Source organism: Pristis pectinata, chromosome 16 (assembly GCF_009764475.1).
Source record: "Pristis pectinata isolate sPriPec2 chromosome 16, sPriPec2.1.pri, whole genome shotgun sequence".
Taxonomy (NCBI): domain Eukaryota; kingdom Metazoa; phylum Chordata; class Chondrichthyes; order Rhinopristiformes; family Pristidae; genus Pristis; species Pristis pectinata.
Genome location: NC_067420.1, coordinates 42,085,347 through 42,110,447, shown reverse-complemented (window position 1 = coordinate 42,110,447; position 25,101 = coordinate 42,085,347). Strand labels below are relative to the sequence as shown.

The following is a 25,101-nucleotide window of genomic DNA, read 5'->3' as shown; positions in this document are numbered from 1 at the left end:
CAACTGACCTAAAACTGTCAATTTTCTGCCACTGATTACAACAAAGTCCCAGCTCATTATGGGAACAATATGATGAAATATGCAAGTTATCCTATTATCCTGATGTACGTAGCTAATTAAATGTTCTCATCATTACACCACCTTGACACAGCAATCTCACCTTGAAACCAGATTATTGTGACTTAATGCCCCATTCCTGGACATGACCACTCCATATAATCTGGCGTCTTGAATCTGTGCTGAAGGACTGTTGTATTATTGAACGTGATGCATATTTTTTGATTGTACTGACTTGATATAAGGAAACCTCGCAGAGATGCATCAAATGGGCATCAAGGAGATCCCCTAAGCAAAAAGTGCTCATGTGATTCCATTGCTGGGGGCCCTTTAAGTGGGTTTCAGTAATCCTGGAGGAGGTTATATAACTGTACAAACAGGACAGCCACTTCAGTTACAAGATCAGGATTATTAATTTTACATATGAAAGGGAAGAACAGGAAAATAAAGCTGGAGATCTGATATCAAAACCAAAAATGCTGGAAACACTCAGCAAAGAGAAACAGAGTTAATGTTTCAGAAACAGAGAAAACCTGTTAGTTTTAAATTGCAGAGAGGATAGGGTTGGATTGGATGGGACAAAGGAATGTCTCTGACAGGGTGAGGACAGGATTGCTCTAGGGATAAGCTATTGATGAAGTAATTTGGTTGACAGAGAGTTATAGAGATATAACATAAACAAAGACACTTAAATAGAAGCAGAAAATGCTGGAACTACTCAGCAGGTCAGGCAGCATCTGTGAGAAGAGGACCAGACTTAGCATTTCAGGTCAAAGAGCCTGTTGAATATTTCCAGTATTTTCTGTTCTTTTTTATTCAGTTTTATAGCAGCTGCAGATTTATGATTTCAAAGACATGTAATACTAGTGAGAAAAAGGCAGTCAAAGAAAAAAAATAACGCAAAAAATATAAAAGCTGTGAAATACAGAGCGGTAGGGAATACTAAGCAGGTTAGGCCATGCTAATGGAGGGAGAATAAGTTAGTCGATATTACTGATGGATGAGTTCTGATACAAATGGAGGGTGTGAGTTACATTAAGCTGTTGATTTCAGTTTTGAGTCTGGAAAGCTGCAACATGCTCAGAAGGAAGAGGAAGTGCTGCTTATGAAGATTATGTTGCACCTTCTTTTAACAGTGCTGTGGGTCAAAGACAGATAGATCAATGTGGGAATGGCACGTTGCTAACTAAAGTGGCAGGAAACAGGAAGCTCAGCATCGGTCCTGCAGACTGAGTGCAAGTACTCTGCAATGTGGCTCACCCCATCAGGTTTGGTTTCTCTAAGGCAGTCAAGGCCACATTATGAACACCAAATACATTGCATTTGGTTGGAAGAAAAGAAATGAATTGCTGCTGTACCAAGGACTGTTTGGATGCATTCTAGGTCCTTTTGTTCCAGGTTTATAGTGGTTTGAAAAGCTGCTTCAGAAATGGCTCGGGAAGTCCTTGGAGGAGCGGTAGAGTTTGTGAAGGGTTGGGAAGGGTAAAATTATTACCGCCATCTGATAGGCCTTTGTCACCCTTAACCCCACCACTGATTAGATCCTCCCAATGGGACCGACCTGCTGTGTGAAACTATGCTGAAGCCAGCTGATTTGTGGCCTTCAGTGGCATGTTGTGCCAGAACACCCAGTGGGTATTTGCAGCTTTTCACTTGGATTCATCCAAATTTGCAGATGGTTTTAGGACATGGTGAAAAATGTATCTTATTTTTGAATTGATCAATACATCAAGGCCTCATCTAATCCGTTGGATGCAAAAAATCTCTCAGCCATTTTGAACAAAATCAGAGTACTCAAGTCATGTTTTCTGATTAATATAGTCATTCATTTTATTGCAGCTTTGCACTTTGGTTGCTGTGCTTAGATTTCAAAAATTAATTGTGTGTGAAACTCTCTGGGGCAAGAAATGTTCTATATACGCCATGACTTTCTAGTTCCAGCATAAAATTCCAATCACTTGAATGACTTTGGACAATTCCATTCTCTCTGCCCTATATTTTCAGCTAATGCATCACTCCACACTACAGGAATTTCCCTCTACATCTTCGCCTTGTTACATTCCCCTCCTTCAAAAGGCTCCTGAATATACACCTAACATCTGTCTTATACCTCTACTCATTATTCCCCCAATGTTATTTTTTCCTATAATCTACATTGGACTGGGCTCAAAAGTTAATCATAGGTTTTATTCCTTTAGCCAAGTAATGAAACTTAGCTCAAAACCCACTGTGGCACAATTCTAAATCTGATCTATAGAACTTCCAACTGGAATTACTTTTTTGCTATTTAAGTTCTACTGATATATTTTGCAGTATTTCTATATTGCTTCATCATCTTTTTGAAGCTTCCCACAGTATGTCAGAATTTTGGAGACAAGGCAGCCACTCATCCCTTGCAACATCCCATAAACAACAAAGAGTAACAGTTAATCTTTGTTTAATTAAAGCGGCTGGGAGGAATGTTGGGCAAGGCATTCCCGAGTATTATTTAGAACATAGAACAGTACAGCACAGGAACAGGACCTTTGGCCCACGATGCTGTGCCGAACTAATTAAACTGGTAATTAAATGCCCGACTAAACTAATATCTTCTGCCTACACTATGTCTATATCTCTCCATTCTCTGCAATATTCATGTGCCTATGTAAGAGACCTTAACTGTATCTATCATATTTGCCTCCACTACCACCCCGGCAACACATTCCAGGCACCCACCACTCTCTGTGTAAAGAAAACCTGCCCTGCACATCTTCTTTGAACTTACGCCCTCTCACCTTCAATGCATGCCCTCTGGTATTAGACAGTTCAACCCTGGGAAAAAGATATCAGCTGTCTACTCTATCTACGCCTCTCATAATTTTATAAACTTCTATCAGGTCTCCCCTCAGCCTCCGCCGCTCCAGAGAAAACAACCCAAGTTTGTCCAACCTCTCCTTATAGCACACACCCTCTAATCCAGGCAGCATCCTGATAAACCTCTTCTGCACCCTCTCCAAAGCCTCCACACCTTCCTATAGCGGGGGCAACCAGAATTGAATGCAATTACTCCAGATGCAGCTAATTAGAGTTTTATAAAGCTGCAACATAACTTCCTGACTCTTGAACTCAGTGCCTCAAGTTCTTAAATTTAACTTCAGTTTATCTGAATAGGGAGACAGAAGTTCATGACAATGTAGGATTCTCTCAGTACTGTTCTAAACTTGCTCAGATTATATACATAACTCCTACAGTGCCACTTATGATTCAGTGTAGTTATGAAATATACCCTAATAACATAACTAAAATAATGAACATAAATTCATATCCCTAATGATTAAGTACAGCAATATGTATTACCCTTCAGTCATTACTTGTAATGTTTATTGCAAATGAAAAGGTAGCTTTTTTCTCGCTCATCTGTAACTATAATTGTTATGCAGACATAAAGCTCAACTTCTGCAAAATGGCTCTTATAATAATCACGAGCATAGAGCACGTTTAAGATTTGGTTAAAATTTGTTCTTGGCAATGAAAGGAAAGAGGAGGCTTTTGTAGTATGGAGAATTGTACGATTGACATTTACAGAGACATCATCATAAATTCATTTGCATTATACCATTCTTGACATACCAATTATTCTTTATTGCATTCATGGGGGTTACAATTTTTGGCCTGTTGGAAATCACCTTACCGTTTCAGAGATCATGTACTTTGTGCTGAGAATTAAATAATAGAAATCTCTGAAACAACACACAAAGCAATCTGCTGTAAAAGGTTGGTGATTCTATGGAAATACTTATTCTGAGCTCAGCTGAGCAGCTGCCTTCTGACTCTTGCATTGCACAACAATGCAGAGGATGAAGGAGGAGTAATTATTCATTTCCAACATAGTGATAAATGCGGCAAAATAAATAAATGCGGCACCAAACTGGCTGAGGCTGGTAAATGATCTTTCTCTGGCAACGTAATGATACACCACGAGATGGATACATACCCACCACTCCTTATCTTCCTCTCCAATAACTACAATCACCTCTCCCTCCTCGAATGTAAGTTCATCAGGATGATCTGCGGTGCAGTTGTAAATGGCTCTTCCTTTACGAATTCTGGGTTTTGTCTGTGAAACAAATAATTATACGTGGCTTAACTTTAATTAACAGGCTGTTTTTAGCATCGACTCCCAACAAAACTGCTTTCCTTTTTCAGCTGATGCTTGCAGTGAGCTTGCTGGGCAGGACTGGACCTAACAAGGGCAGTGCTTCAGGGAATGGGAATGCTATTTAGCCTTGTGAACTCCCGCTAAGAAATAAGGAAATGCAGGCATTGATGTAAGAAAAAATTGCAATAAAATCATTGATAATTATTTAAGTATACTTATTTCTATTTATGTTTCATTGTGCTGTCTATTTTCAAATATTATAAAACCACTAAGGATAGAGGTAATTTGTTCTAGGTTCTCGGTAAGACCAATCTAGTTCGACCCATTCTCTGGCTTTTCCCCTGTAGTGCCGATTTCTTTTTCCTTCAGAAGTTTAACCAATTCCCCTTTGAAAACTCCACTACCTACCAGGCAGTGACTTCCAAAGCATAGCTGCTCATTTCAAGTAAGAGCTTTTCCTCTTGTGTCCCTTGGCTCTTTCAGCAAATCTGTGCCCTTGTCAACCTTCTTTGTTATCTCAACAAAAAACTCAATCAAACTGGTTAAACCTGATTTGCCCTTAACGTCCAAAGTGCCTTTCATTTATTAATCCACACTTTCCTGAGAGATTTTTAATTTTCTTCTGGTAGATACTTTCAAGCAGCTTCACCACCATTGAGGTTAAACTGACTGTCTTTTCTGGCTGTATTCTTGCATCCTTTTCTGGACGTGGGCATAACATTTGGAATTTGGAGTTTGTACAAGGGTTTTGCAAATGTAGTCTTTTATCACTTTTATTACTAGGGATTTATGTCCTCCCTTTGTAACATATTTGTTAAGACCAGTATCTCTGCGAACAGATGAGATAGGTTCCAAACAACCACCTGTGAAAGATTTCATCAGGAAAGTGAACAGTTTGAGAGATTTCATTCCAATCTGTATTTTTTTGTTACTTCTCAAACTATTTTCATGCAAGATTCTCTGTCAGAATGCTGGCTTAAGTGTTACTTCCCTTCAACTTCTGAAGGTGCAGAATCAAGGCACCAATAGGTTTCTATACCTTTCACAGGTACATAACAAGTATTTCTTTCTTAAACATATTCAAGCACACCGCTATTTAAAAATTACTAAAAAAAAATTAACTGGTTTAAAAAAAGTGAAGATTGTACTCTAGTTTCTTTCAGACAATTTGCTTAAAACTCTTGAGCAGAAATTTCTGGAATTCCAAGAGTACATCTGACATTTGGCTGAAGAGTATTGATGTATTCTGGGAAAGTGAGTGAACAAAAAATATTCAAACTGCAAAATCACCATGGAACCCAGTGTCACAGTTTAAAACGTTGGGGATGAATTTCAGCCTATCTACTTGAGTGGTGCTAAGTGCAGTGGACACACTGGCACCCATAAAACCTTCCTGATCTTTGTTCATTTGAAATGAATGTAATGAAAACCAGAAGTTTCAACTTTCTGTCTTTCTGTGACCTAGCTGATCTCCTTCAATGCCGTCTTCCCAGCCCCACTGCCCAAGCTCTGCAGAGTTCCAGCAATGGCTCTATTGTCATTCCTGTTTGCTGGTTAGAGGCTTTGCCCCCAGACTGCTCAGGCACAAACCTTGCAAATTGGTAGGGAGGTTTATTAAATACTTCACTTATTATAGGTAAGCACTGGAGGAGGATAGGATAAACTCACTGAGATTAAGTTCAGTGAACATACTGAATTCCTGGGAAACCATAAACAGTGTCTACTTTAACCCTTTTAACAAAATAACTCTAACTATAGACATGCAAATCTGAAGCAGAGTTCAAGCATTGCAGTGAAATTGTCAGGCTCATGGAAATATTGGTTTGCTGGTTATCATTACACATACCCATAAATACCTAAAATAAAACTTCTAAATTCTCTTTCATACCAATTTAATATTTACATCCCTCTTTTCATCTTGTTTGATAATCACTTAAATAACTCACAAATCCTTAGAGTCATACAAAATGGAAACAGGCTTTGCAGCCCAGTGAGGGGGAGCACTGAAGAGCAGGAGAGCAGCAGAAATCACAGGTGGGGAGCACTGAGTCTGTGCTGACCATCAACCACCCACTTATAGTCATTTCATTTAATTCCCTCCATGTTCCCATCAATTCTCCCCAGATTTTACCTGTCATTCTCACACAAGGGACAATTTATTGTGGCCAAATAATCTATCATCCTGCACGTTGCTGGGATAGCTTACGGCAGACCCTTTGGCCCACCCTGTCCATGCCGACTATCTCGTATCCATCTATACTAATCCCATTTATCAGCAGTTGGTCCATAGCCTTCATACCCTGGTGATTCAAGTGCTTGTCTACATACAACTTAAATGCTGAGAGAGTTTCTGCCTCCACCATCCTCTCAGGTAGTACATTCCAAATTCCAACCATCTGCTAAGTGAAAAAAATTCTTCTTCATATCACCTTGAAACCTCTTATTTCTTACTTTAAACCTATGTCCTCTGGTTATAGAAACCTCTGCGATGGCAAAGAACTTACTCTATGTCTACAATCTCTATGTTCCTCATGTTTTTATGCACCTCTCTCACGATTCCACCCCCCCCCCCATGCTTCTCTTCTCCAAGAACCCAACCTATTGAATCTCTCCTCATGAGACACTCCACCCCAGGCACTTTCTTGGTGGGGGTGTGCAGGGAAATGGCACAGAGGTGCAGCTCGTAGAGATGCTGCCTCACAGCACCTTAGTCCTTGGTTCAATCCTGACTTCAGGTGCTGCCTGTATGGAGTTTGCACATTCTCCCTGTAACCGCTGGGGTTTCTACCGCATACTCTGGTTTTGTTCCACATCCCAAAGACATACTAGTTAGATTAATTGGCCACTGTAACTTGACCCTAGTATGTAGGTGAGTGGTATAATCTGGAGGTAATTGATAGGAATATAGGAAGAATAAAACAATGGAATTAATTTAGGATTAGTGTAAATGGATAGTTGATATTTGCTGCAGACTCAATAAATTGAAGGGCCTGTTTCCGTGTTGTATGCCTCTATGATTCTATCTTGGTGAATCTCCTCTGCACCCTCTCCAGGGACGTGGGAAGAAACCTACGTTGTCACAGAGAGCACATGTAAACTTCACACAGACAGCAGTAAAGGTCGGGATTGAACCCAGGTTGCTGGAGCTGTCAGGCAGCAACTTTCCTAGCTGTGGCAGATGTGCCACCCCCTTCAAGATATAACAGAAAAGCAGAGTACCACATTGCTAATTCAATTATTTCTAATCTATTGCACAAAGACTGATTTAATTCCTTACCACATTTACTTTACGGGGGAGTGGTATTGGGTTTCCAGGCACAGCATAAGTATCATTGTTTGGTTCTGCAAACGAAGGTCTTAAAGGTGAACTAGTGGACCATGGTGACCTCTGACTGACGTCTGAAGTATTTGGGGATTTTTTGGGTATGGAGTAGATTTGTTCTGATTTCTTCTGAACCACTAGAAAATAAGGCATTTAATGAAGTCACAACTTAGTACATTATTTACTCGTACAATACTTTCAGCTTTTTAATAGAAATAACTAAGAATTTACAAGTAAAGACATTAAATGTGAAGTATTCTAATATATCCATACTTCAAAAACAATATTAATGAATGCCCCTTAAGGCTGCATACGAGATTCAATGGTTACATGTACCATCCATTGTGGTTCTGAGTCATAGAGCAATACAGCACAGATACAGGCCCTTCGACCCAACCAGTCCATGCCGACCACAGTGCCCACCCAGCTAGTCCATATTTCCTGCACTCAGCCCATATCCCTCTAAGCCCTGCCCCTCCCATGCATGTTGGAAACCATGCTTTGAGAAGCCACATAAAAATAAGGACAAGAACAATATCAGGGTTGGATGCAACACCCCATTGTGATACTCATTGTCCAAGCTCGTACATTAAAGGAGGTACAGCTGAGTTACCAGAAGACTGCTGATGCCTTTCTCTGGAGAAGGTGGGAACATTCTGCAGTCATGCTAGATAAATCTCCCACTTGGAAGGGAAGAAAACTTGTTCTATGCCACTTGTTAAACGCAAAGGCAAGAATAAAAATCAACAAACTCCCTAAACATTTTATTTTCATTCTTTAGTTCTCTATTTATAAACACAATTCCTTCTTTTAAAGAAAATCTAAGATGCAAGTACCTCACAATTCAGAAACAAATGCCCAGTGGAATATAATCTGTAACTCACATGCAAAGGTAATGCAACAAAGCTTTAAGTTTACAATGACGTGTAGTCCTTACCTGGTATGTACCACCAGGCTCAAGGACAGCTTCAACCCCGCTGTTATAAGACTATTGAATGGACCTCTTGTACCATAAAATGGACTCTTGATCTCACAATCTACCTTGTCATGGCTTTGCACTTTCTCATCTACCTGCACTGCACTTTCTCTGTGACTGTAACACTACATTCTGCATTCCGTTATTGCTTTTCTGTTGTACTACCACAATGTACTGATGTGATGAAATGATCTGTATGGATGGCATGCAAAACAAAGTTTTTTACTGTACCTCAGTACATGTGACAATAATAAACTGATTTACCTGTCTCTGGTAACTCTGGGAGAGAATGAAGACCAGGTGAGATTTTTGGAGAGCCAATACTGAAATTCAAATGGAATGAAAAGGAACATGATATAGCTTGAGACAAATATTACCCACTTTGTACTATGGTTATGGATTGCAATAGAAAACAAAAATAGCTTCCATTATTTACATTAACATGTTTGAAAATAAAGTCTGTGCAAGAAATCTGTGGAAAACTATGCAACCTTTAGGACGCTTTCAAGCTAAAAACTTAATTTCTTCCAATTACAAAGAAATCAAAGCTGCCATTTTGAAATCAAATACTGTGAAAATACATGTATTGTGATATAACAAAATTCAATCTAAGGATAGCAAGACAGTAAAGTTGAAAAACTTAATATCTAACCTTGATTTTGGTGAAAATCTATCCACCATAGTAGCAGATGGACTGGATGGCGGAGTAGAATCTAAACATTAAAAAATAAAAGAGAATATATGAAAGAGGCTATGGGCTTAAGAGTCACATTGATAATGTATTCACCAATGATTTATTTAAAACATTTCTGCAGCCAACTTTTTACATGTATAGACTTTACCATTCATAATGCCCATGCTCAGTTAAACAAGATTTGCCTTCTATATGTCATGTCCAGTATACACTGCTGAGTTTCTCTCATTGTACGCCTGGCTGACCTTACTGAAGACATTGATCTCAGCCAATTGCCAAGATAATCTCTGAATCTAGCACCTTCACCATTCTAAACTGCTCAGCTTACTAAAGAATGTAGTGGAGTGACATTTCCTCCCATCCGTTAATTGGATGGGAGATGGCAAGGAAGATTTGGCTCCAATTTTCAAGTCAGCAGCACAGAGACTAAAACTGAAAAAGCTCCTGGTGCACCTGTACATCTCAATATTAGACTCCACTTTAAAGTGCATAAAATTACCAATTTCCTGGAAGTATGAGAACATATAGTCTTCTTGATTCCATGTGGAAAGAAATAGCAAGTATTTCATTTCTACTTTTATTGTTGGCAGGCACAACTCCTCTGCACTATTTATATGAGCACAAATTGTAATTTGGAAATACCACTCTCAATTGCTTTGATTGCCAAGAGGAAAGGTCATGAATAAATTTTGTTATCGGCCCAGATGACAAAATGTGGCACCTCTAACTTTTAGAGTTGACCTTTATGCTGCAGATATCTATTTAAATTTATATATAAAACAGAGTTTTTTCTCAATCTCTTTGGGTTACCAGTATAAATGAAAATGAGAATCATTTGCTTATAAAACGTACCAAATGAAGACTGCTTGCGATTCAATGGGTTAGGAGGCACAGCTGGTGTAGGTTCAGATAGCGTCCGTTTATGTTTCGTTACGAGTGGAGGTAGGGGTGGTCGTTTCTTTGTTGATGGACTTTCTGAGATAAAAGCTGCTGTTCCAGCAGGAGGAGCGAGGACAGCAAATGGTGGGGGTGGAGGTGGTGGAACACTTGGAGCTACCAAACAACAAAGTTCACATAACTTTGAATAGATCTTTTACGTATATGTTGGGCATTTTTAAAAATTGAATTGCATTGTAACTCATCATTCTCTACGACCATGTAAGATTATGAATATGACATTTTGATAGCAGAAGCTTTAACTAAGATTCAAGTACAAGGTAGTTTATTTGACCAGCAGCCAAAGGCCTGGTCTAATGATCTGGGGACATGTTCAATTTCCATCAGGCCAGATGATCTTTGGATTTAAATTCAAATAATCAGAAAAAGCAAAACCATATGAAACTATTTGATATCAGTATCATAAAACTATCATACTGTTTTAAGATCCCATGTGACTCACCGATTGCTGTCCTTACCTAGTCTGGGTTCTACGTAATTCTAAAATATGTAGTTCAGGGACAATTAGGGGTGGACAATGAACCCACGTCCCACAAATATGGGTTCACTGAACTGCCAGCGAGTGGTAAATGTGAGTTCAATTGTAACATTTAAGAGAAGTTTGGATAGGTACATGGATGGGAGGGGTTTGGAGGGATATGGTCTGGGTGCAGGCAGATGGGGCTTGGCAGAAGATCAGGTCAGCATGGACTAGATGGGCTGGAGGACCTGTTTCTGTGCTGTAGTACCCTATGACTACAGGAATTCGTAAAATATTTCAAGTAATTTCAGGAAACCAACAATAGCAACAACTTCACTTATAGAGAGATTTTAGCAGAAAATCTTCTCAAGGTATTTCAGAGGAGCATTATAAAATAACATTTAACCCAGGTAAATGGCTAAAACCTTGGCAGACTTATCTTTCAAGGACTGCCTTAAGGGAGGAAAGACTTGGAGATGTCCAAGGAGAGAATTCTACAGCTTAAGATAGTGGCAGCTAAATGATCAAAATTACAAATCAGGCACAGATTAAACAGTTAAAAACCATCCAGCAGTGTACAGATTTTAAATTAAAGATACTTCCATATATTTCAGGTGTATATATATACAGTTTCAGAAGTAATTATTACAAGCATACTACATATCAGCTAATAGGCTTATCAGTCATCAATTCCAAACCTCTGATGGGGATTCTGGGAGGAATTGGTGGACCCTCTGACGAAGGAGAGGAAAGCTGAGATTCCAGACTACGTGGCTGACTGGTCCATCCTGAGAGCTGCTCATGCCGGCGCTCTCTTGGCAGGTAGGTAGAGTCTCTGCTGATGGCCGCTGTATTAGGCTTCTCTAGGCTCCGAGAGGAAGTGCTGGCAGGTTGGAAACAGCTATACGGCCTAGGAGAGCGTTCTTTCTTAACAGGTCCCTGTTTTATGAAAAGAGAAACAGAAGTCTTACATAACATTGTTTTCTATATAAAAAAAGAACTTTGAAAGTAATAAAATTGTCTCAGAGGGGAGGCAGCTGCTGTGGATCTGAACAAGGATTTTAGCAGGGAGAGGATGAGAATGACCAGCATTTGATGTCAAAGAAGGAGCACTGATGTACAGAGGGATCTTGGGGTGTGAGTCCATAGCTCCCTGAAAATGGCAATACAAGTGGATAGGGTGGTAAAGGCGGCATACAGCATGCTCTCACCATGGCAGCGGAGGAATTTAAATTAATTTAAATAAATCTGAGATTTAAAACAAAAAGCACTTGCAGCAAAAGTGACCAGGGTGCTAAATACCAAGATGCCCATCTGATTCAGCATTGTCTTTCAGGGAAGGAAATCTGTTAAATCTCATAAGAACCTACAAAATTCTAACAGGACTGGGTGGATTAGATGCAGGAAGGATGTTCCTGAAGGCCCAAGGAGTCCTGGACCAGAAGCACAGTTGAAGAATGAAGGATAAGTCACATATGAATGAGATGAGCAGAAATCTCTTCACCCAGAGGGTGGTGAATCTGTGGGACTCTCTGCCACAGGGAGCAGTTGAAGTCAAGTCATTGAGTATATTCAAGATGGGGATATGGGCCAACTGCAGACAAATGGAACTAGCGCAGGTAGGAGCCTTGGTTGGCATGGACAAGTTGGGCCTAAGGGCCTTGTTACTGTGCTGTATGACTTTATGTTTCTATGTTTGCTTGTATCAGTTGAGGTATTGAGTATAAAAGATGGCAAGTCATGTTGCAGCTGTATAAAACTTTTTTAGACCACCTTTGGAGTACTGTGTCCAGTTCTGGTTGCTGCATTACAGGAAAGATGTGTAGTGGAGGGGGTGCAGAAATTCACCAGGGTGTTGCCTGGATTGATGACTATTAGCTTTAAGGAGATGTTAGCTATAAAAGTCAGATCTTAGGGGCCTTACTTCTTTCTGGAACAAAGATACGACCAGATTATCTCCATGAACACTCTCATCTTAAGTCCTGATTCCAGGTCTCAACCCAAAATGCCGACTATCCCTCTGCCTCCACAGATGCTGCCTAACCCACTGATATCCTCCAGCAATTTGTTTTTTGCTCTGTTAGACAAACTTAGATTGCTTTTGCTGGCGTGTAGGAGGCCAAGGGGTGATCCGATAGAAGTATATAAAATTATGAGAGGCACAGATAGGATAGATGGTCAGAATCTTTTTCCCAGGTTGGAAATTCTAGAGGGCATAGGTTTTAGGTGAGGGGGGGCGGGGGGAGTTTAAAGGAGATTTACAAGGCAAGTTTTTTTCCACACAGAAGGTGGTAGGTGCCTGCAATGCGCCACCAGAGGAAGTGGTGGAAGCAAATGTAATAACAACATTTAAGAAGCCTTTAGACTGATATATGAACAGTCAGGGAATAGAGGGATATGGAAGTGGTGTAGACGGATGGGATTAAATTAGACTGGCATCATGATTCACATAGATATTGTGGGCTGAAGGTCCCATTCCTGTGTTGTAACGTTTTATAAGCAAATGTTCAGTAAATGGAGAATTGAGGCCTGCTCTGTCTGGCATTAGTTAAAGGGGATAAAATTCACTTGGTCTTGTGACAAGCAGACCAAGATGGCGACCATCTTCTACACTGGTCTCCCTTTAACTGGTGTTCATGCTCAACCTCCCCCTCCACTGATATCCTCTGGGTACTGATTGCCTGCTCATTCAACCATCCGAACCCACCTGTCACCTGTCCAATCTCCAATTCCTCTTTCCTGAACTCAAATCTTCCATTACTTCTCTAAGGAAGTTCATCCTGCTCTAGTATGCTCCTCTTTCTGTCTTCCTGATTTCCTCATATCTCACCAACCCTGCAATTCATGGCCCAATTCATTTTCCACCAAGTCCAGAAACAGTCCAGACCTTTGATCCTGAATGTGCTGGAATCTCATTGCTGAGGAGGCTCGTGGCCAAAACTTGTGCTTACAAGCTGACTTCCCCCCTCACTCCCACACACCCACCCCCGCCATGGCAGTGTTTTAATGCATTTTCATTACTATTACAATTTCCAACCTGTTACTTTAAAAAAAATTGATTAGTGGAAGTAGAGACATGATTTTATTGCGGTAGACTTGTGCCCACTAGGAACCAGATTGCAATTATTAGCAAGCTATGGAAAAGCATAACTGATTGATCTCTTTTGAATTTCTCAACAAATAGTTAACAGGATAAGTATTGGAGGGATGTGTAGCAGGTTAGGAATATCTGACCCATGTAGTGTCACATCCAGAAGATATTAACGTCAGCTTCTTTTGCATATTCCTACCGACTCTGACTCTTGCCTGAAGTTGGTAGGAATACCATTGGCAATGTCAGAATTGGTTAACAATGAAGCCATGACCAACGTGCCAGAGAATTGGTCTCCATGAAGCTAAATATGGAATGGTAGCAGATTGAAGGGTTCTGGAAAGTTTGGTGACGAACAGAAGTATGGAAACTCGGACCAGAAAAAGACAGGGAATGCTGGCTCACAATAAATCTCCAATTTAAAAAAAAATCACCGACATGTGCCTGAATGTTTGCTACTGCCAGTTTTTGAACATTGTGTGAGTTGCAACTGGGCCCACCTAAAATGGTGTGTGCATTGGAACATGACGCTGCCATTCAAATGGGAGTTCTGCTTCTCTGAGGTGACTTCAGGTGTTACAGTGGTGGTTGGGCAGTGGGTAGAGAACTGGTGATGTTAAAAACCATCCTTTATTTACTCAAGTGAAAGTCATGGGCTTACCAGCTGCATTCCCCAAATGTGTTCTTTTCCCAAAGTATTAATAAACTAACCTTTTCATCTAGATCATCGTCACTCTCATATATATCTTCTTGTCCCAGTCGCCATTCATACTCCACATTAGTATGGAGATTAAATTGGTTTAATTTTGCCTGAGTCAACTTCAAAACAAAAAGGCAAAGATTATGATATTACAATCAATAATTTTATAACATTATAATCCATTTGAACACATTAAATATCCCTTCAATTTTCTTTACTTGGAAAGCAGTGATATAGATATTACTATTGGAATTTTTGGCTGTTATAGTTAGTGATCTACGTCGGAAACGCCACAGCGTCAGCGTTGCAGTCTTTTGGATGGACATTGAACCTAGAACCAGGTTCTCTTTTAGATGAATGTAAATGATCCTGCAGCACAGCTTCAGAGAAAAATGGGCATTCTCATCAGCAACCTGATCAATCTTTATTCCTATACAACTAAAAGAATAGACTTATCTGGCTAATTTCTTTTTGCTGATTGTGGGAACTTGATGTATATATTAGCTAACGTTTGTCAGAAGCTACAACAGTGACTTTTATTTTCTTTCTCTCTCCCTGCATTTTCCACCTGCCTCATCGCATTGAGAGCCAGAACTGCAGTACTTCCAAAATAAATTTGCTGTATGAAGTACTGCAGTTGCTTTGCATTGTAAAATATGCTTAATCACCATATTGTGCTTAATATAAAAATGTTACTTTTATTTATTTTACGTAAATTCAACAACTAACTTCAATCACGGGAATTTGAATTTGTTTATATATGGTCTAAAGATTCAATCATCTAATTGAAAGATTGATTACTTCTGGCTATTTCTAAAATAACATGTACATTAAGCCAGAAAATCAAATTAATATCCATCAAATAACAAAATCTGTTGATTAGACGCAATGTTTCCCAGTTAGTCAACATTGATTAAAGGCAACCATATTTTTTTCACCAGTTCTAATGATTGTTTAATGTTTGGACCATTTCCTTATCATTGGCTAAATAGTAAAGAAGCTTCTGAGAAATGTTTAAACCAAGGGAAATAGCTGATAAGCTAATAAAGAGTACTTGTAAACAGGGAAGTTAATAGTTTATTTTGTATGAACATGTCAATTTCATACCAACTCTTCACAATATTGATGCTTCAGTCTTCGAGCAATGTCCATTGGAGTCTCCCCATCTTCATTTACTGTTTCAGAATCAAACACAAAACTTCAGGCACAGATTCATCAATCAAGTAGTAAGACATGACCTGCCTTGCACAAAACCATGTTGATTGTTCCTAATTAGGCCATAGTTTTACAAATGCTCATAAATCCCATCCCTAAGAATCCTAATTTGAGGCTCACCAGTCTATAATTCCCTGGATTATCCCTATTTCCCTTCTTGAACAAAGGAACAACATTAGCTACTCGCCAGTCCTCCAGGACCTCGCCTGTGGCTAGAGAGGTCATGAAGATCTTGGTCAAGGCCCCAGTGATCTTGTCTCTTGCCTCTCTCAATAACCTGGGCTATATCCCATCAGGCCCTGGCGACTTAACCACCTATGTCCTTCAAGGTACCCAACACTACCTCCTTCTTTATCTCAAAATGCCCTAGCACATTAGTATGTCCCACACTGCTCTCACTATCCTCCGTGTCCTTCTCCTTCCCCAGGCAAAGATCAGTGAAGGTTTGGAACTCATTATCTGAAAGGTTGGTTGAGGCACAAATCATGATCATATTTAAGGAAGTTCCTGGATGAACAGTTGACATGGCATAAGCCAGAAGCCTATGGACCAGGCTTCTGAAAATGAGTTATTATTCATCAGCTCCTTTTGGCAAAGATGGACGTGATGGACTGAAATGTGGACTCCTGTGTCATAATTTTCCATGGTTAAGTTTGCATTTTAGTTTATATCACACTTTCAGGCTTTGCAATAATCAAATCCTTTTTTAGGCAGGAAGATTACAGAGAGAAATAATAAAAGTTTTGTTCCTGAAATAACCCTATACATGAGAAGCAGGCACAGGCCTTGTGTCTGCTCTGCCATTCAATAAGATCATGCTTGATTTTTTTTTACCTCTGTATCTCATTTCTGCACATATTCCACATCTCTTGATTCCCTAAATTGTACCTGGCAGTAATAAAACAGTCACTCACTGTTTTTTCAGGTCTTCAGAATCATTATTTTTACAATAGATTGTTCCAGTTTTGCTTTCATTACACCAAGTGGAAACTAACTGATTTTACACCCATTATTTCTGGAAAAACAGTGACTGGACCGATATGATTGATGGAAATTTTACCAACAGAATAATGTTTTTCCCTTTAAAATAGTTAAAATATTTAAGACATTCATTCCTACATATTATCTTCCACCATATTAAATTAAACTGCTTCCATTTAATAAAATGACTTCTGATGAAAAAATCTGACATAATAACCCTATTTCTGTCTCCACAAATGCTGCCTGATCTGTTCAGTATTTGCAGCACTCTTGTTTATAGTTCACATTTCTAGCATCAGTGGAGTCTTGCTTTTGGATTTTATGTTTTTATTTTACTTTTAATCGATGCACATTCGTTGGATTTTTTTTCAAGGTAGCTGACTCATGAGCTGTTGTTTGATTTGATCCACTGTGAGCACATTAATTTAGGTTCCACTTTCAATGTCTTATTTTAGTTTTGTGGATTTTTCAATTACCTAATTTGATCTTCTGTACACTTTGAATGAAAGCATTTTCTATATCCAGTTAAAAGTTGCTCCTTTTCCTGTTGATCCTGGGAAGCTGGAGTCAATTAGCTTGTACATCAATTCACTTTCATCTACCACCATCGTGAACTAATTACTTAATATCCACTTGCTGGAAACTATCTCTAGGGATGAAGGGAGAATTCAGTGCATGAACAAGCTTCCATTAGAAAAAAACTCTTAATAGCCATAAACTATTCTCTCTTTTTTCATGTTCTCCTTCCAAAACAGGTACATAATATAATAAAGCAGGGATATTCCATGCAATACATTTAAAATGTTCACTTAAAAGTAAACCTGTACTGAAACTGCTATTAACAATTGCCTGGAGTTTGCCAGCAAATTTACTGATTATTTCATTACATTGCAAAATTGACAGCAAGTTAGGGATTTCCACATAAGCAATTTAAACAGGGAAACTTTGAAGTTACTTTCAGTGATACAACACACCGTCACATGCAGTATTTTATATAGGCCTGTTGCATTTTTTTAAGATAAGTATTTCAAAATGTTAAGAGATTTTAAAATATAATTAACTTTTATTTTCAAAATATTTTCTTAAGATATTTCAGACTCAACCTTAATCAAATCTTTACAAGATAAGACAAGAAAAGACAAGATCTTTATTAGTCACATGTACATCGAAACACACAGTGAAATGCACCTTTTGCGTAGAGTGTTCTTGAGGCAGCCCGCAAGTGTCGCCATGCTCCCGGCTCCAACGTAGCATGCCCATAACTTCCTAACCCGTACGTCTTTGGAAAGTGGGAGGAAACCAGAGCACCCGGAGGAAACCCATGCAGACACGGGGAGAACGTACAGACTCCTTACAGACAGTGGCGAGAATTGAACCCGGGTCGCTGGCGCTGTAATAGCGTTATGCTAACCGCTACACTACCATTATTGTGAATTTTGCTTCCTTGTATACTTGAGAGAATTCTTCTCAACTAGCTTGGTATTATCACTGTTGTTGAATGCCAGGGTCTGTCATGAACTGATGCTTGTTGGCAACAGATGTCAGAGAAGGGGAAGCATGTGCCAGTTATCACTAGATCTCATTAGGGAACATTCTTAAAAGTCACTAGTGAATAACATGAGTTGTAGTCTGATCCTGAAATTTGATTTAATTAAAGTTAATGGAATTGAAGTTTGAAAGCAGGGTACAGCACATAACCAATACTAAACTGCATTATCAGTGATCATATTTAGTTATGCCCTGAAAAAGAGTTTTAAGACTGGCTCAGAAGAAAGGTCTTCCAAATAAATTGTCCCAGTCTAATAAAGAACATTGCTATATATGTACAAATAATATCAAATGAGATGTGGTGAAGAGATGGCTAAGACATGCAATGGAACAACTAAAATGCCCCTAAAAAAAGTTTTCAGGTCCTTTTAAACAAAAAAACAGGATTAAAAATACTCAACTACACATTGTTTTTTTTTGCAATTCACTTACTCTAGAATCAATCCAACTGTAAGAATAATGTGATTTTCCAGGAAGATAATTTGAAATTGGTGTAAAGATGCCTGAATTAATCAGTTGGTTAACATAAAAAACAATTACCATCTTAAAGGTAATATCTGACATGTGAGATGGTTAAAACATAATCCAATGAATTGAACTATGCAGTACTTACAAATAGTGGTGTTAGCCTTGGCTTTCAGAAGGAGTTTGAGGCATTCTGTTTTATTGAGTTGACAGGAATAATGAATGGCTGTATTTCCTTTCACTGTCTGCTTGCTGAGGTTCCCACTAGGATAAAAAAAAAGTTACACAATTTACATAAAACAGGATAAATCATCCACTCTCCAGTTTACGCAGGTTCCAGACAATGTGTTTTGAATAATAATAAATTTTGCTGTTGCCGTTAGCATTTCTCCTTAGTTCCACATTGGTCTATGCAAGTCCAGGTACAGAACCTGTAGAGCAGTGTGTTCAAAAGAATCTATGAACTTAGAACATTACAGCACTGGACAGGCCATTTGGCCCAAGATGTTGTGCCAATCTTGATGCCAATTTATACTAAATGTCCTCCTCCTGTGGATCATCCATATCCCTCCATTACCTTAATATTCATGTGTCTGTCTAAAAGCCTCTTAGACTCCACCAAACTGCCTGCTTCCACTACTACCCCTGGTAACCCATTCCAGGCATCTACCACTCTCTGCAAAAAAACTTGCCCCTCACGTCGCCTTTATTCTTCAGCCCTCTAACCATTAAAGCACGTCCTCTGGTGTTTGACATTTCTACCCTGGGGACAAGGTTCTGTCTACCCTATCTATGCTTCTCATAATTTTAAAAACATCTATCAGGTCTCCCCTCAGCCTGAGATGCTCTTGGGAGAACAACCCAAGTTTGTCCAACCTTTCCTTATATCTCATACCTTCTAATCTAGGCAGCATCCTGGTAAACCTGTTTATCACCCTCTCCATAGCCTCCACATCCTTCCTATAATAGGGCGACCAGAACTTCACACAATACTCCAATGCAGTCTGACTAAAGTTTTATATAGCTGCAGCATGACTTCCTTATTCTTAGCTCAACACCCCTACCAATGAAGGCAGGCATGCCATACACCTTCTTTACCACCTTATCCACTTGTGTAGCCACTTTCAGTGAACTACGAGTTATGAGAGTGAACTTTGCTCATATGCAGTCTCTAACAAATCCTCATCCTCTGGCATCTGCTATCCACAATGTTGTTCCTTCTCATACTAGAGGGCCTCAAGCTAGGGCTTAGCTCTCCTGCATGAAAGGCTATCCAGCAAAACACTGGTTCACCTCCCCTAACCAAATGGTGTGGACTCAAATGTATTTGGTGAAGTTGGTGGTCAATGGTCCAGGTGCTTCGATCACAATCATTGTAGAAGCACTTGGCTTGCAGTCACTGGAGTAAGACAAGTGTCAACAGCCAAGAAGAATAAGATAGCATTCAACCAATGACAACTGTAAAGTTTGACAGACGAAATGGACTGTCCAAGAATGAATAAGTTATGTGAACTCTCTAGATACCAGGCCCTGACCATGAGTAAATTTTTATCAAATTTCCAAGCCAGAGTGCTTCCATCAGTAGGGAGTTACTAGATTATATTCAAGAGATTCAGAATTTAATGGCAAAATGATTTAATTAATTTTAGTAATTTTGTTGCTTAATTGCTGTTTAATTTTTGTTAGCTGCTGAGGTATTGTTACTTTTCAAGTATTAAAATTGGTTCATATTGGTATTGAGGACCTCCAGCCTTTGCATCAGGAGCACACAAGCTCTGCCTGAACAGCTGGAGTGGTGCACCATCTCACAAACTTCCCACCTGTCCATCTGTGGAACAGTACGCAGTTTCTGTATTAACTTCATCAGTCACTGCAGGACTGACAAAATCATAGTGGAAGAAAGTGTCAAGGGACTACCCAAGAAGGAGGAATGTAGACTTGGGCAATCGGGCCCTGACTATTTTAATTCAGACCAAGTTAGGATCTAGGATGACAAAAAGGGTAAAACAAATGAGTTTACTTATATTACTTATACTGTTTTTTGGGGTCCTTAAAAATCATGGGGCCCCAGCTCTGAAATCACACCCTTCTTTCCTTGAGATCCTCTCGAAGGTCATTCTCTTCACCTACCTTATTTAAAGAAAGAAAAAAATTACATAGTTACAAAAAGGAAGATATTCCTCAATGACTTCATGGTGGGAAAGAAATAAACTGGTACAACTGTTGGAAATATTTGTTCCTCATGAAAACTACTACTGAGATGAGACTTGGTCTGCTTGTTGGGCAATTGGAATGACACAATAGCCTTAAAGGGAAAGGTAGAACAAGCAAGTTTTAAAAAGACACGAAGTGCATTTATTTTGTTGCAAACAGATATTACCATGCCCAGTGTGTCTTCTATCACATTAACAACATGTACCTAAGTATGAAAGTTCTAACTTACCAGTTTTGAATAAGAAAATCCACAATATGCAGGGAGGTGCGATCAGCATGAAGTATGGCGAGATGAAGAGCGGTCTCTCCAGGTTCCTGCAAATCAAATGTAGATACACACAGTAAGCATGTTTAAAATAATATGGGGTTGTAGCCAATATCTCTGCAATTATTAATTATTTTAATTTCTTTTAATCTTCTTTTCATTCATTGATGTATGTTTCTAGTGAATTTTCATGCTTGCTGTGGTAAAGGATATTACATATATGGGAGCATTTGAATTTATGGCATATTTCAGTATCAAACACTTTAAGAGAAAATTCATTCTGTTTCTCCTCTTTCCCACTCAAGCCTAATTGTGACTCCTTTAATCAAATTATAGGTATTTACTGAATGAGTGTCCATCAGGAACAGATTGAACCTTGCCAAAACCAACCTCATGTCATTTAGCACCAACAACCACTGGAAAAAAAATAACCTGTTTATTCTGATTAATTTTGAGTTAAACCCAAATCAGAGTGTAATGTGAGTGATCATTATAATGGGTTCCATTATAAAGAAGAGGAATAGACATTCATCAGAAATTAAAATACTGCAGGTGCCTTCCTCTAGTACAGAATTGAGGGTGTGCTACCTTCCTGGAGGTGTCATTTTCTGACAAATCCATTAATCAATCTGTGGATGATTTGAGGTAGAGTGAGGGGGTAGGGTGAGGGGGGAATGGAATTTTAACAGCCGAGAAAATCAAACATGACTTTGTTGAATTATTCTGCAGTTGTTAATAATTCCTGTGTAGCGTCATTCTTACCTGATCAAATAACGCCAGTGATTCACTGAGGTTGACTTTTTCTGCATAGGCCTGTATCAGTGCAAATATATCCTTGCCTTTCACAGCAACATGTAAATTATTCAGCTTTGTCACAGGAGTGCCATTGCTCTGTTTCACATATTGACGAGCTACATACTTTGAAACAATGTAATCTTTTCGCATTGTCCTTTAAAAATAGCAGAACATCTCAGTCAGTTTAGATTTTGGTAAACCAACAACCACACACAAGATAGCTGGCTAGAAAGTGTACGATAAGGTGCAAACACCAGCAAGGGGTCCACACCAACTTTACTTGAGGCCTCCTAAAAGCATTATTCTATCATATATTGATATTGGTTTATTATTGTTACATGTATTGAAGTACAGTGAAAAACTTTGTTTTGCATGCCATCCATACAGATCATTCATCACAACAGTGCATTGAGGTAGTACAAGGGAAAACAATAACAGAATGCAGAATATAGTGTTACAGTTACAGAGAAAGTGCAATGCAGGCAGACAATAAGGTGCAGGGCCATAACGAGGTAGAATGTGAGGTCAAGAGTCCATCTTATTGTACTAGGGAACCGTTCAATAGTCTTATAACAGCAGGATAGAAGCTGTCCTTGAGCCTAGTGGTATGTGCTTTGAGGCTTTTTATCTTTTGCCAAATGGGAAGAAGAGAGAGAGAATGTCCAAGGTGGGTGGGATCTTTGATTCTGTTGGCCTCTTTACGGAGGCAGTGAGAAGTGTAGACAGAGTGTGAAGTTCCTGCCAAGCCGGGCCAAAAAAAAATCAGTCAAGTTGATTGTGAGGTCAGGATCAGGAAGAGAACTAGGTTGGGGTCATGATGATGGGGGGGATAAATCATTTAGTATTGGGCCAGAGTCAATACTAAATGACTGGCTGGGTGATATGAGTGGAGATAAAAAGAACTGCAGATGCTGGAAATCCAGAACAGGAAATGCTGGAATACTCAACAGGTCAGGCTGCATTTGTGGGAAGAGAAACAGAGTCAATGTTTCAGGTTGAAGATCCTTTGTCAAAACTGAGAAGGCAACAAAAGAAGTGCAGGGAGGGGGAGGGAGGGGGAAGGAGGGGATGTCTCTGATAGGGTAAAACGGGATTGACAAAGGGGATAAGCTGTAATAGGATGTGAGTGAAGACATAGCATCACTTAAGAAGGCAAATAGAAGTGTTGAGGTCATTGTCAGCAAAGTGAGGTACTGAGGGGGTATCATAGGGGTTATCACCGGGACCTATCACAAGAAGATAGATGATTCTGTCTCCACAACAATGGACCATTTAGCCAATGCTTATTCATGGATATTAATAGCAGAAAATAATGAAAAATAATGACTTTTTCCAAAGCAAATTCAGTTCCTACCACACCAAGGTGCAATCCTTGTAAAGTTCTAGTGTACGTGCTTATTCCACCTCAGAAACATGTACAAATATACAGTGTTGGGAAGATTTGCCATTCTAGCTATTTGATTACAGATCAGTTGTATGTCAAATAGTTACAAAAAATGGATTCTTATATATGTAATTCTGCTGCATTTAGGATTACAAACAAAACTGTTTATGGGCTGCCATTTGTATTATGTTGTAAGGAACAAAACTATTATACTGCCTCTTCCGCAAGTGTATGATTGTGCCTTCCTCCTTCCCTCACTGCTCTGCACTGATTTGGGAAGGGGCAAAAATCTACTTTATTTGCATTCCATACAATTGTAATAGTACTGCTGACACGCAGTGTCACAAATCAACGTGTTCCATAGACTTTGAAATGAATAAAGAACAAGCAAGGTAGGTTCTTTTGAACAGTGGATTGAATTTTAGCAAAAAAAAGAATTAAAAACACACTGATCACAGCACAAAAATATGCAACAAAAGCAAGAAGCTCTGGATAGAAATGTGTGGGGATAGAAACAGTTGACGTTTCAGGTCAAAGCTCATTTTGTCAGAACTGGAAAAGTAAAAAAAATAAAGCATGTTTTAAGTTGCGGAGAGGGGAAGGGGTGGAGTAAATAGAGAGAATATCAGTGAGGGGGTTCAAGTAGTTAAGGTAACAAATATTTTAAGCACCAGCAATTAGAAATAGAAAAAAAAAGAAACAAATAGAAACAGAAAGGTACAGGTACATCTGTGGAGGGAAAGAAAATAAGGAGTAGTTACCTGAAATTGTTAAGTTTAATATTTAAGTCTTAAGGGCCACAACATGCCCCAACAAGAAAACAAGGTGCTGATCCTTAACTTTATAACAGGCATCACTGGAGCAACGTAGGACACCAAAGACAGAGAGATCGGAGTGGAAATCAGATGTAAGATTACAGTGGCAGACAATGGAAGTTGTCAGAACCAGAATTATTATCACTGATTTAAATGACAGTGCAAAGACATAAAATTACTACAACTTATAAAAATAAATAAATAGTGCAAAATAAAAAGAATAATGCAGTAGCATTCATGGACCATTCAGAAATCTGATGGCGGAGGGGAAGAAGCTGTTTCCGAATCACTGAGTGCGGGTCTTCAAGCTCGTGTACCTCTTCCCCAATGGTAGTAACAAGAAGAGGGCATATCCCGGATGGTGAGGGTCATTTGTGATGAATGCCACCTTGTTGAGGCACTACCTCTTGAAGATGTCCTTGATGGTGGGGAGGGTTGTGCCAATGATGGAGCTGGCTGAGTCTATAACCCTTTGCAGCCTCTTGCAATCCTGCGCATTGGAGCCTCTATACCAGGCTGTGATGCAACCAGTCAGAATGCTCTCTACTGTACATATGTGGAAATCTTTAAGAGTCTTTGTGACATACTAAATCACCCCAAACTCCTAATGGAGCAGCTGGCGTGCCTTCTTCATGACTGCATCAATGTGTGGGCCCAGAATAGATCCTCTGAGATGCTGACATCCAGGAACCTGAAGCTGCTCACCCTTTCCACTGCTTACCCCTCAATGAGGCTGGTGTGTGTTCTTCCGACTTCCCCTTCCTGAAGTCCACAATCAATTCCTTGGTCTTGCTGACGTTGAGTGCGAGGTTGTTGTTGCGACACCACTCAACCAACCAATCTATCTCACTCCTGTACGCCTCCTCATTGTCATCTGAGATTCTACCAACAACAGTGGTGTCATCTGCAAATTTATAGATGGTGTTTGAGCTGTGCTTAGCCACACAGTCATGGGTGTAGAAAGTGTAGAGCAGAGGATAAGCATGCATCCTTGAGGTGTGCCTGTATTGATGGTCAACGAGGA

At 39.4% G+C, this 25,101-nt stretch overlaps 1 protein-coding gene across 2 annotated transcripts in view; it reads right to left on the bottom strand.

The window, feature by feature from the left end:
- Window positions 1–25,101, bottom strand: part of unm_sa1614 (un-named sa1614) — a 117,213-nt gene that overhangs the window by 4,526 nt on the left and 87,586 nt on the right. Inside the window, exons 17-27 of one of the 2 annotated variants that reach the window (XM_052031150.1) lie at window positions 21,846–22,032; window positions 21,048–21,133; window positions 18,753–18,868; window positions 15,503–15,570; window positions 14,407–14,514; window positions 11,303–11,543; window positions 10,040–10,240; window positions 9,146–9,206; window positions 8,758–8,816; window positions 7,473–7,654; window positions 4,031–4,153 (exon numbers count right to left, since the gene is read on the bottom strand). In XM_052031150.1, the coding sequence (XP_051887110.1) occupies window positions 4,031–4,153; window positions 7,473–7,654; window positions 8,758–8,816; window positions 9,146–9,206; window positions 10,040–10,240; window positions 11,303–11,543; window positions 14,407–14,514; window positions 15,503–15,570; window positions 18,753–18,868; window positions 21,048–21,133; window positions 21,846–22,032 (1,432 nt within the window). The remainder of the gene's footprint in view (window positions 1–4,030; window positions 4,154–7,472; window positions 7,655–8,757; window positions 8,817–9,145; window positions 9,207–10,039; window positions 10,241–11,302; window positions 11,544–14,406; window positions 14,515–15,502; window positions 15,571–18,752; window positions 18,869–21,047; window positions 21,134–21,845; window positions 22,033–25,101) is intronic. The other variant, XM_052031151.1, reaches the window with a different exon arrangement.